General features: G+C 40.3%; 1 protein-coding gene across 2 annotated transcripts in view; it reads left to right on the top strand.

Moving 5' to 3' along the window:
- TNNC2 (troponin C2, fast skeletal type) overlaps nucleotides 1-11706 on the top strand; it is a 50870-nt gene extending 39164 nt beyond the window's left edge. Inside the window, exons 1-6 of one of the 2 annotated variants that reach the window (XM_073681181.1) lie at nucleotides 9068-9215; nucleotides 9661-9715; nucleotides 10592-10735; nucleotides 10984-11098; nucleotides 11209-11345; nucleotides 11493-11706. In XM_073681181.1, coding sequence (XP_073537282.1) covers nucleotides 9207-9215; nucleotides 9661-9715; nucleotides 10592-10735; nucleotides 10984-11098; nucleotides 11209-11345; nucleotides 11493-11524 — 492 coding nt within the window. In that variant the 5' untranslated portion in view covers nucleotides 9068-9206 and the 3' untranslated portion in view covers nucleotides 11525-11706. Of the gene's footprint in view, nucleotides 1-9067; nucleotides 9216-9660; nucleotides 9716-10591; nucleotides 10736-10983; nucleotides 11099-11208; nucleotides 11346-11492 lie in introns of those variants that run through there. The other variant, XM_073681182.1, reaches the window with a different exon arrangement.
- The last annotated feature ends 775 nt before the right edge of the window (nucleotides 11707-12481 follow it).

The following is a 12481-nucleotide window of genomic DNA, read 5'->3' as shown; positions in this document are numbered from 1 at the left end:
ATGTCAGGAGTGGTGAAAGGCTATCTTAAAATGTATGAAGCATAGCGAGCAGGGTATTACTGGCCTAGAGGATCTTTTAGTGGGCTATCGTTCTGAATGCTCTCTGCCTCAACATGATGTCCTGCAGAAGATTTTCTCATAGATGACAATGTAGTAAATCACTGACGATCTGGGGTTTATCACATTATTTTTTATTTATTAAAGGAAAATCTAAATTTCTATGGCCTGAAGAATCCATGTATCCTTTCTGGTTTACATGCACTCCAATGTATGAATTTCTTTAAAAGAGATACACGGAACTGCTGCTGGCCCTTATTCCATTTATCTCCTGTCTGCTATGTCCATACACATTACAGGAAAGATGGCTGAACCCACTGATTTTGTCAGGACTGGATGAGTTTCCAATGAAAATAAGGCTGGCGAGAATTAGACAGTTGTTTTCTGCCTGACTCCATTGAAATACATGCTCAGGGTGCCTGCGTCTGGAGGGAGTTGGGTGGAATAGCTGTTGGCCGGGCAAGTGTTCTGCTGACAGCTATATCTGAAGTGTTTGAGCAGCTGTAGTATGTGAATGAGTGCTGCCTTTATAGATGACTGTAAATTTATGTCTGAGGCTTCCACTAATGTGATGATCATACAAATTGGATTCGACCTTTCTTTTGGTATATCTACTCTTGTCAATACTGGGCGATGACCAAAATGAGCCCACATTGTAGCTACAACTGGGTAGTCACCCAGAATTTTTAGACTCCTGAGTGGCCCATGAACCTTATATAGTAGCACGCTGGCTCTCTGCTTGTATACTGCTGAAATCTAAGCAGATATGCCATTCAGAAATGCTGAATGGACAACCCGTTGGTGGCAACTGGGTGCCCGCTAATTAGAAGACTATTAATTGAGGGGATTATGGATATGTTTCTTAAAATGATTGTATCATAAAGACAACCTTTGTCTATAAGCGTTATTAATCCCCCTTCTTTATCTAGGATATAAAACTATGTCCTAAGAAGGCTGCAGTTGCATGGAACAGACAGGAGCTGATCCACCACTATACAGTGCCAGCTGTGTTACACAGCTGTCATCTTCCTGTAAAAGCTGCAACCAGTGCTAGATGCAATCGCTGATTAACCACTTAAATGTCTGTCAATCTCTGACAGCGGCATTTAAGTGGCACAAACCTGGCGGGCAGGGGTATAACTATAATAGGTGCAGGCGTTGCAGTCACACCTGGGCCCTGGAGCTTAAGGGTACGTGCACACGATCAGGAGCCACTATGGGTTTGAAACTGCGTACTTATGCAGCGTCAAACCCGCAGCGGACAAATGTTACAGCATAGTGGATGGGATTTGTAGAAATCCCATGTCCACTATCCGTCTCCGTGCACCTGCGGACCACCCGCTGACACAGACATGCAGCGCGTCTTACAAGACCGCAGCATGTCAATTTCTCTTGCGGAGTCACTAGTCTCCGCAAGAGAAATCTGTTCAGTACAATATATTGAATGTGGTGAATTCACCTGTGTTCAATAGAATGCAGCGCTTTGGACGCAGCATAAAGTATACTGCGTACAAGGAACTTCTTGTCCGGATCGTGTGCACATACCCTAAGGTTATGTGCGCTCGATCAGTACTTGCTTGTAGAAATTTCTCTTGGCAGAAAAAAACGCTGCGCAAATTCCGCAGAGTTTTTTATGCTTTTTCATGCGTTTTTGATGCGTTTTTGCATCATCTGTGGATTTGCCATGTATTTTTTCCAATGCATTGTATAGGAAAAACGCACAAAGAATGGATATGCTGCTGCTTCTAACGCTCAGGAAATTCTGTAAGGAGAAATCCTGATCATGTGCACAGATCTTGCAAAATCTCATAGAAAATGCTGGGATAAGGTTTGCAATGCGTCTTTGGGGCCAATTCCACATGGATTTACCGCATAAAAAACGCACCATATGCACATACCCTAAGGGGCCCAAACAGTTTCTTTTGCAAAGATTAGAAGACCAATACTAATACAGACCCAGGGCTGGGAGGGTTGGGTGGATCTAAATACAGGGCAATCCTGGAGGAAAACATGTTAGAGGCTGCAAAAGACTTGAGACTGGTGTGGAGGTTCACCTTCCAGCAGGACATCGACCCTAACATGCAGCCAGAGCTCCAATGGAAGGGTTTAGATCAAAGCATATTCATGTGTGTGTGAATGGCCCAGTCTCAGTCAGACTTAAATCCCATTGAGAATCTGTGGTAAGACTTGAAAATTGCTGTTCACAGATGCTTCCATCCAATCTCACTGAGTAAGGGATCTTTCACACGTCAGTGTCTCCGGTACGAGTGGTGACAGTTTCCACATGTACCAGAGACACTGACACACGCAGACCCATTAAAATCAATGGGTCTGTGCACATCTCAGTGTGTTTCCATGGACCTTGTGTCTGTGTGCTCGACACAGAGACAAGTCCGTTTTTTTACGGATACATGGTCCTCTGAAGTGCCTCACACTGAACACACACGGATGGCATCCTTGTGTCATCAGTATGACACGGACCGGCGCCTGGGAATCAGTGCTACAGGTAGCGCTGTTCCCAAGCGCCGGTGCTGAACGCTGCCCTCATCATGGTTCCCTGCCGGCGCTGCCATCAGCACCAGCAGGCACAATGATGAGGGTAGTGGTGGTCTTCTCCCAGTGTCCCCACCTGTAAAAAATAAAAATAAACTAATAAAATCCATGTACTCACCTCTCCTTATTTTTACAGGTGGGGACACTGCGGGATCAGACTACCACTACACTCATCATGGTCCCTGCTGGTCCTGATCGCAGCGCCGGCAGGGAACTATGATGAGGAACAGCGCTAACTGTAGCGCTGATTCTCAGACGCCGTCCGTGTGATCCTGATGCAGCACACGTGTGACATACACGGACACACGGGACAAGGATATCTCCGGTACCATTTTTTCCGGTACTGGAAATATCCGGATGTATGAAACTGGCCTTAGAGTTAGTTTGCAAAGAAGAATGGGCAAAAATTTCAGCCTCTAAATATGGAAAGCTGGTAGAGACACCAAAAGACTTGCAGCAGTAATTGCAGTGAAAGCTGGTCCTACAAAGTATTAACCCTGGGGGGCTAAATACAAATGCATATCATAATTTTCAGATTTATATTCTTAAATTATTTAGAAAACCAACTCTAATTTCCTTTACACTTCACAAATACTTGCTACTTTGTCTTGATATATCTTATAAAATCTCTATAAAATACAAGTTAGTGGATGTAACGTGAAAAAAATCGGGAAAAGGTCACAGGGAGCGAATTCTTTTTGAAGGCGCTGTATTTCTATGTGTTTGAAGGGTTTTGCCAGCATATTTGCTTTAAAAAAATGCTATTGTCTTCTTTATTGTTATAGAATTAAAAAAAAAAATCAACCAAAAAACAACAGTAAAGATATACCCAGAAATGCCAAAAAAAAAGCTAAAAAAATATTGAAAAGGTGCTCCGGAAACCACCAAAAAATGTTTTAAAGCAACACCCTAGGATTTTTTTTTCAGCTCTGGATTGGTGATTCTAATGTAAGATCCTCGCCTCTGGTCTTATATTCATCCTTCGGTGTCTTAACCTTTTTTTGGCGCAACTCCTGTCCCGAGGCGCCATCTTGTGACCCCAGCTGACTGGCCAGGAGTTAGAAGTTATGTCACAAGCTCTCAGTGCAAAGTCTATGAGAACCAAAACCACACTTTTATAGACTTACATTGAAAAGTGAGCTCTTGCTCACTCTATGAAACAGTGTGAACATATAAACCTAAGAGATGAGTAAAATCTACAAGTACAAAAATGTATATGTGTGCTGTCAGTGCGTTTCCACAGTGGAAATGCAATAAAAGCGTATGTGATCCAAATGTGACTTTATCAATAAAGCCAGGATCCAAAACAAAGCAATTTTTTAAAAAATATGTTATACCAAAAAATACAAAAACGCAACTGACAACAATGTGACAAAAACTCAATACAAAACCTATAAGTAACTTTATCTAATAGGTGCAGAAATGCTGCAGAAAATCAGCAATATCAAAAAAGCAGCAAATACTCTGGAAACTTAGTCTTAGGGAAGAGTCATGCGGCCATATGACTCGGACGGGGATCAAAACGCAGTGCTCGGAGTAGCCAGCGGCTCTCCCTACCTGCGCGTTAATGCTTCATAGAAATACATGCTGTCACTCTCAGGTCGGGAGATCTGACGGCCAATCCTAGAATTGCATTGTGATCCCTGTCCTAGTTATATGGCCGTCTGACTTTTCCCTAAGTATCTTCATTAGTCAAGTCCATTAGCGAGAGCAATATACATTTCTGTTTGTGCTGTATACCCTATTATATCTGCGCTTGCTATTTCACACTATGCATTTATGACCGTCCTAGAAAGTGAAGTCATCCATTGACTTCTCTACTCAGGCGACCTCTGCCGGTTAAATATGGCAATATCCACGTGTTACTAACAATAAGTCAGTGACCAAATAGATGCTATATTTAGGTCTGCATGAAATGAATAGGGTTTAGTAGACGCAAGTAAATATTTTTTCTTACCTTCCACTCTTAAATTTTCATTGCACATCGACACGGTGTCCATCATACAGAGGACCCAGCAGAAATAAAAATATATCTATGTTACTAGGCAGGTTTAATATGCTGGATTATATGCTACGTCTCATAAATCTGATTCAGACCTATTGTCTGGTAGCCATTTATAACCCATAAATTCATATACGGGTCACAAGAGTAATGTCTTAGTGATCACTTTTATTATCTGTTCTTCCAGTTGACCAGTGTAACTTGCAGTATCGGCCATATCCAGGCTTGTAGTGGATGGTCCAAATGTCCTTGCAATGACCTCAACGCCACACGCTATCATTGACCGTTTAGATTTGTTATGGTGGACCTTGAGATTTTTCTCAGTCATATTGGGTTTTAAATGTGGTAAAAACTACAAAACTAGGATAGTTTGGTAGAAAACAACCATAGTAACGCAACAGCTGGTGCCGTTGTTAACTCCAGCCAATTTTCATTTTTGAGCTTTATCCCCCCACCCGCTTCTTTAATAAAAACCCATATCATTTTTTTAAATTTTCCCTTCACATAGCCGGATGAGGGCTTTATTGTTTAGTGTATGAAAAAAAATAGAAAAAAAACCAAGAGTAGTGAAAGGGTGAAAAAAAACACAATGCCTCCATTATTTTTTGGGTTTTGTTTTTACACATTTGTGAGGTAGTAGAAATTACCTGGCAACATGATTCTCCAGGTCACTACAGCAATACCAAACATGTATAGTTTTTTCTTTCTAGTTGAGCGTTTAAAAAAAAATCTGAACGCTGTAAAAAAAATATTCGTGTCGCCATTTTCTGAGATCCGTAACTTTTTTATTTTTCTTCCGTTGAGGCTGAGCGAGTTGTAGTTTCTGACGGTTCCATTTTGCTATTTTGATCACTTTTCTTTCATTTCTGTTGTGGGAGATGTGACGTCAATTTTGAAGTTTCGATTTTTTTTCCATTATGACATCTACAATAATTTTCTGGGGGAAGGGGCAATAGATGCCTGCAAAGAATTGATGCAGCTGATATGCTGCTGCCAGTGATTGACAGCGGCATTTAAAGGGTTTAACAGCAGTTATTAAGGCTCCACACACCCCAAACTGCTCTATGATGGATTTTTCCATCATGGAGTGTTAAGATGTTAAAATGTTTTTCTCACATTAGGAATAAATAACATTTTGCAGACATGTCACCACTCCAGTGCATAGCCTGTGTCTGGTTTTGCAGCTGAGCTCCTTTCTTTAGAATGAACCGGGGATGCAATATCAGATACAGCACATGGACAAGAGTGGATTTGTCCTAGAAAAATAGCGCTCTCGTAACCTAATACAAACCGTTTGGTCTCATGTACATTGCTGCACTATAGCTCCTTTCAAAAGTCAGTTATCAAAAGCAGGATTGGTGGAATATTGGGAAAAGACTTTGGGTATGTTCACACAACAATTTTTTTCTGGCGGGTTTGGAGTAAATGCTCAAAAAAAACGGTGGGTGCCATGACTCCAGCTGATGTGGTTCAGCAACAATGGAAAAGTGAAAAGAGCGGCACTTCCACAGGTAAAATAAAAGCACTATTTTATTTCTTTATACCTGTTTTTTATCTTTGTATGTCGGATATTATGGTATAAAGAAATAAAATCGTGCTTTGATTTTACTTGTGGAATTGGCTCTTTTCACTTTTCCATTGAAAAAATTGTCGTATACTCAAACTCCAACAAACTGCATCAGGAAATGTTCAAAAAACATGCAAAAAGACGCTTAAAGCACCACTCCAGCATTTTTTTTTATTGCATCGCTGGAGTGGTGATTTTAATGTAATTCACCTGCTCCATGTCTCTTACTCTCCTGCTGTCGCCTTCTTCCTTTTCCAGCGTCGCTCCATCGGTCTCTGGTGAAAAGTAACCTACCGGCAGGTCCAGTGTTTCATGGAGCGCGCCGGAGGTCACTTTTTAATACATCACTATGAGAGCCTTGTTCCGGCTCTCATAGACTTGCCTTGAGCTCTTGTGACGTAATTTTTGAGTTCCGGACACTCAGAAGTTACGGGCGCAAGATGGCGCCGCAGGACCGGAACAGCGTTGATAAAATGTGAAGCCACCGGAACGTGAGTATAAGAATGGAGGCAGAGGGCTTACATTTAAAGTGCCACTTTAGCGCTGAAAACCAGTGGAGTGGTGCTTTAAGGAAAAGAAACACCAGGGTTTCCTAAAGCAGTTTCTTCTTGAAAACCCTGTTGATTTCACCAGCCTGCTAGGCACATACCCTAAATGCATCCATACCCACAGAACTCCTATATTCATTGTGACTTTAACGGCGCAGTCGGACAGACATATCACACTAAAGACGATCACATCACAGTGCACGGACTGGCCAGCAGCCCTCCAGACCCCAGCGTGGCAGCTGCATAGAAACACATGAAGCTGTCACACTTGGGTCAGGAGAGCTGCCGGCAAGTCCAAGCATTGTGATTAGTGATGAGCACAAGTGCTCATTACTCAAGGTTGCTGAGGGATCTCGGGTATGCACTGAGCAGCGTGGGTGCTTGAGTGAGATGTTCATGTCCCCCTGTGCGCATGTTTCGTGGCTGTTAGACAGCCACAAAACATGCGGGGATTGCCTGCTTTTGTCAGGCAATCCCTGCATGTTTTGTGGCTGTCTAAAAGCCGTGAAATATGCGGCCGCGGGGATGCGAACATGTCACTCAAGCACCCATGCTACTTAGTGCATACCTGAGCACCCTAGGTAAACTCGAGAAACGAGCACTTGCGTTCATTACTAATTGCGATGTGATCATCGTCCATGTTATATGGCCACCTGACTGCGCCCCAAGACTAAGTTCATACGAGAGTATAAAAAATTGTTCAATTTTCATCAAGAAAATATCAAATAATTCGTCATCACTTGGAACTGAATGTACAATCGTTTTATCATAGCATTACAGCAAGGTTAATATTCTGTGCACATTTCTTCTTCTGATCACTCAATCTTTTATCATACTTTACATAAAATGATATTGAATATCTATTTAAATAAATGCAAATCAGCTGTTCTTTTAACCATGTGATTGTTCTTGCTCTGATTGCACATTTAGATATGGCATTTAAATAATCTGTATGCCTAAATCAACAATGTATTATACATTTAGAGAAGATTGAAAAAAAAAAAACTAATCCAAATCCCATAGATTTTTTTTTAATTAAAATCTCTACAGTTATACTGTCTAAAACTACATTCAATGAAGTTCTTAAAGGGGTTGTCGGGGCTTGACACAAGTCTGATGTCCGTGTGCAAAACAGATTACACACAGACAGCATACTGACTAGTGGTAGCCTATGTGCCAGTGTAAAATCACAGCCTACATACATTTCACGGACCAGAGTAGTACATGTAATGGTGGAGCAGCCGGTGCACCCGTCCACAATGCTGATCACTTAGACTCAAATTGCACAAATTGTGGCCATATCTTGCCTGATTATTTCAAATGCCATCTGAACATGGCCTACGGGATAAAGTTTAACTAGTAGGGTATGTGCACACATTCAGGATTTGCAGCAGAAAATTCTGCTGTAAATCCTGATGTGTTGGCAGTAAACACATGTGGTGTTGCCAAGTTTTTGTAGCCTTTTTGTCAATTTTTTTTTTTTACATGAGTTTTTGTTGTGGACTTTTCCCAACTCATTAGTATGGGTGAAATCTGCAGCAAAACCTCTGAAAGAATTGACATGCTGCAGATTTAAATCTGATGCAAATCTGCAAGGAAAAGATATGCAGCGTGTGCATGAGACTTCAGTAATCTCATTCATTTTGCTGTTATTAAACAATCTTTCAGGTTTTCTGACAAAACTTACTTACCTGTAGAATGATTAAATTAGCATCCATTAAGGCTTTTTTCCCCATTTTTGCAGGGTTTTGCAGATAATCTAATGTCCTTGGACACTGTCAGACTTCACTTCAATTGTTTGCTAAGATAAGTTTTGGTTAAGCTTTCTGGCAGATCCCCCTTCTTCTCAGTCCCCTAGAAATAACTGAATGTAAATGTCATGGGGTGAATTATCCTCCTTTATTGTCAGCCAAAATATCTTTCAGCAGCCTATGGTCCACTTAAGTGTCCTTAAGAGTCTAAACTAGCCATAATAAGATGGTCATATATCAATTCATTTTTAGCTGATAGATCTTCAGCTGACAATTACCACCACTGATGCCCCATTAATATGCCTGTCAAGCATTTATTAGTTTCTATTGAGGTGAGTTAGTGCCAGCAGAACCTTTGGTAGATGTGTCTACACTGATCAGGATAGAAAGCAAATTAATCATAAAGATGATGAAGAAAACAAAGCATTCTGGGTCTTAGAGATCTGTCTTAGCTGATTTCTAAATGTGTTTTTTTTGAGAAACTTGCTCTGTCTGCAGAGTGTATATTTAGTAGTTTGGCAGCTTTGACCATCTCCTTCTCTGCCAGTCTTAGGGGGTTCATATGTGAGAAGGTAATATAATCCCCCTCTGAGCTCCTCTCCCTATAAGGAGCCTTGAAGAGTCTGCTAATTATACCAGCTCATATCTTCTGGGCACCAGCAGCAACCATTTGGGGTTCAGTCATCTTGGACGTAGTGCTGTGACGAAGACCTGTGTCCCCAGGCACCATGGCACAGGTCAGTCTGCATTCTTCTGGTGTCACCCGCCTTGCTCAAGAACCTTTGCCTTTGAGTTATGAAGCTCTGCCTTATTTTTTACTTTTATTCTTCTATTTTATTCCCTTTTTACTGCCTCGGTATTTGGGCATGGGTGGGATTTTTGTATTTTCACGTCAGATCCACCAGAAGAAAAGTTGGTTAAATCTGCAAATTCCTGTGGATACATATAATGCCTGGATTGTTTTTTTTTTTAAAGTTGGATTGACATGAGGAATATGAAAAAATACCTTCATCAGCAGGCCCTTTTCCTCCACTCTGTGTCTGGGTAGAAGGTGTGGAGTAGAATTGTAGCTCCTTCTTTTGTAGCACATTCTTCTTACGCAGTTAATGGATGGATTAATAATGGTTGGGAAGCCTGTGAGTGGTTACCAGAACTCATATCATACATTTGTTTGGTTTGCAGCCTACAGACCAGCAGCAAGATGCGAGGTCCTTCCTCAGCGAGGAAATGATCGCTGGTAAGAATTCATTGCCTTTGCTTTTTTTACTAGTCTCTTGTTTGTATATATGGACAGAACTAAAGTATGTCTTATTGCACATGAGTACAGGTGCATAATTCTGTAATATTCATAAGTTAGTGTGGATGTTCCAGCTACTGACTATAGAAAAAAAAATGTTCAGACACCAGATTTTATTAAGTTCAAAATGGCAGGCATAGCAATTAAGAAGAGCCAGGACATATAGAGGCTTCGGTCGAATACCTATATTAGGCCTGTTATGAAATCCAGTGTGCAGGAAAAATCTATGTAACTTATAACAGTAAAAAGCAATTGTTTTTTCATCAAGATATATATGTAATAGTATACAACTTAATTGTTTTTAAAAGTCTAATAATTTCCCTGATGCTTTAGACTGAGTTCACACATGTACTATAAGTCCTTTCTTCATACTTTTCCTTTTATAATATCCATCCCTGAATTTGGCTTTCAAAAAAATGCATATAAATGCCAAAAATTGCATGTGTGATTGGCCTTAAAGCTTAATTATGTCTTTTTTAAAAATTGTAAAAAAAATAATCAAAAAAGGTAAAGAAAAGTGACAGGAGCAAAAAAAATATTGGAAGGATACTTAAAGATGAGATAATCCATATTGGTCATACAGATATTGTTCCTAAAAAAATGGTAATGCAGCGTAACTCAAATTTTACATATTGAATACATACAAAGCATCAAAGTGAGTAAGATAAGCTTGAAAAACTAGATTATCCAAAAAGAGAAATGTAGCCTAAAGGATGAGACCTAGACCTCCAACCTTAGATTACGTGAGAAGACATATTTTGTGTGTGGTGACACCACCATGACACAGATCTTTATGTTGTCTTTTTCTTTCAACAGAGTTCAAGGCCGCCTTTGACATGTTTGATACTGATGGCGGCGGTGACATCAGCACCAAGGAGTTGGGTACTGTCATGAGGATGCTGGGACAGACCCCAACAAAGGAAGAGTTGGATGCCATCATTGAGGAAGTAGATGAAGATGGTGAGTTTAGGAAGAAATAGAAAAAGATCCAGTTATTAGAGTTCTCTGCCTCCTGTCTGCATTACTGTTGGGCCTTTTATTTTTCTAGGAGAAATTAATCTTATAGTCTATACATTATGATGTTTGATAAGTCCTGATCATTTACGAGGGTGATTCTCTGACTGCCAGTAGTTAAGATATGGCTTCTGATGCCTGTGATATACTTGTGTAATAAACATAGCTGAAGAAAGATCTATGATGTCTTACAGGCAGCGGTACCATCGACTTTGAAGAGTTCTTGGTCATGATGGTGCGCCAGATGAAAGAGGATGCGCAAGGAAAAAGTGAAGAGGAGTTGGCTGAATGTTTTCGCATCTTTGACAAGTGAGTATCTACTTTCATTACTCCATTCTTGACATATACAAATAGCATGCATGTGGGTAACTGCGTTTATGTCTGGCGCCTTGATGATGGACTCTCTTGTTTCTTCTCAGGAATGCTGATGGGTACATTGATAGTGAAGAGCTGGGAGAGATCCTCCGTTCCTCTGGTGAGAGCATCACAGATGAGGAAATTGAAGAGCTGATGAAAGATGGGGACAAAAACAACGATGGCAAGATAGACTTTGATGGTAAGTTAAATGTTCCCTTTCTATGATAGGTATGTCATGTGGATGTTGGCATCATGGGGCGTATGGCATTGTGATAAGTTGTGCCATATCTAGCAACATTTTCCCGTATATTAGCCTAATGTACACTTGTCTTTATCTTTTTTACAGAGTTCCTCAAGATGATGGAAGGTGTACAATAAGCTGTTCATTCCTCTGGAGTCATTTTTTTTTTAATCAAACAATCAAATCTTTATTTATGTAGAAGAGCAAGCATACATACAATTATAAGACACAACATATCCAATATAGAAATAAACATTGTACAGATCTTGAGTGTAATTAAAGTTCATACATATGCAATAATAAAGATATTACAAAATGTCATGGTGTCCGTGTGTACTTTGAAGATGATGTAACAATTATAAAGGTATTCATACACAAATCAATAGGCTTATCCTGCAACATGTTTTAGTGTAGTATAAAATATCAAGTGGTGGCAATATGTATAGTATCAATAATGGAAATGAGTGAATTAATTATCAGGAGCCTGGTCAGTGCTCCATGCCTAAGAAAGAACCATCTCCCACCTGCCATCATGCGTGGCTCTTCTTTTGATTAACCAGCTAGGTGTGACGTTGTTATTGCGGCGTGACACACACGTCGTTGTGCCTGACCAGCTAATCAAAAGAGGACTCGCGAATGATGGCAGGTAGGAGATAGTTCTCAGGGCTCATCTCCAGTGGCCATTGAATATTTATATGCCTACTGGACTAGGATCATCATAATATATTCACTCATGTCCAATCAATACCCAATATGCTTGTAGGCAAAATAGGAGAAGTAACAAAGTTTCAAATCTAGAATAGAACTAACGAGTTCCTAAAGATACCAGTATAATAGGAAATCATGCACTATTTTTATTATACATGCTGTTTATGTAGAAATTTGCTCACATCCTTTTGCTTTATAGTTGCAGTTGACCCCTGTCTGCACAGTAAAATCGTATGGTTCATACATCAGTCCAGTGTAACACATCTATAGGTTAAGTGAATAGGACTAAACATGGCGTCACTCACGTGACACACGTACACGTCATGTCATTCCATAAGCAATAAGGCTACATGATATACATTTCCTGGGACAACACATCCATGGAA

The sequence above is a fragment of the Phyllobates terribilis genome, unplaced genomic scaffold, assembly GCF_046119375.1.
Source record: "Phyllobates terribilis strain yellow unplaced genomic scaffold, ASM4611937v1 Scaffold_5__5_contigs__length_657084704, whole genome shotgun sequence".
Taxonomy (NCBI): Eukaryota; Metazoa; Chordata; class Amphibia; order Anura; family Dendrobatidae; genus Phyllobates; species Phyllobates terribilis.
Note: the sequence above shows the minus strand (reverse complement) of the source record. Positions and strands in the feature narration are given on the sequence as shown.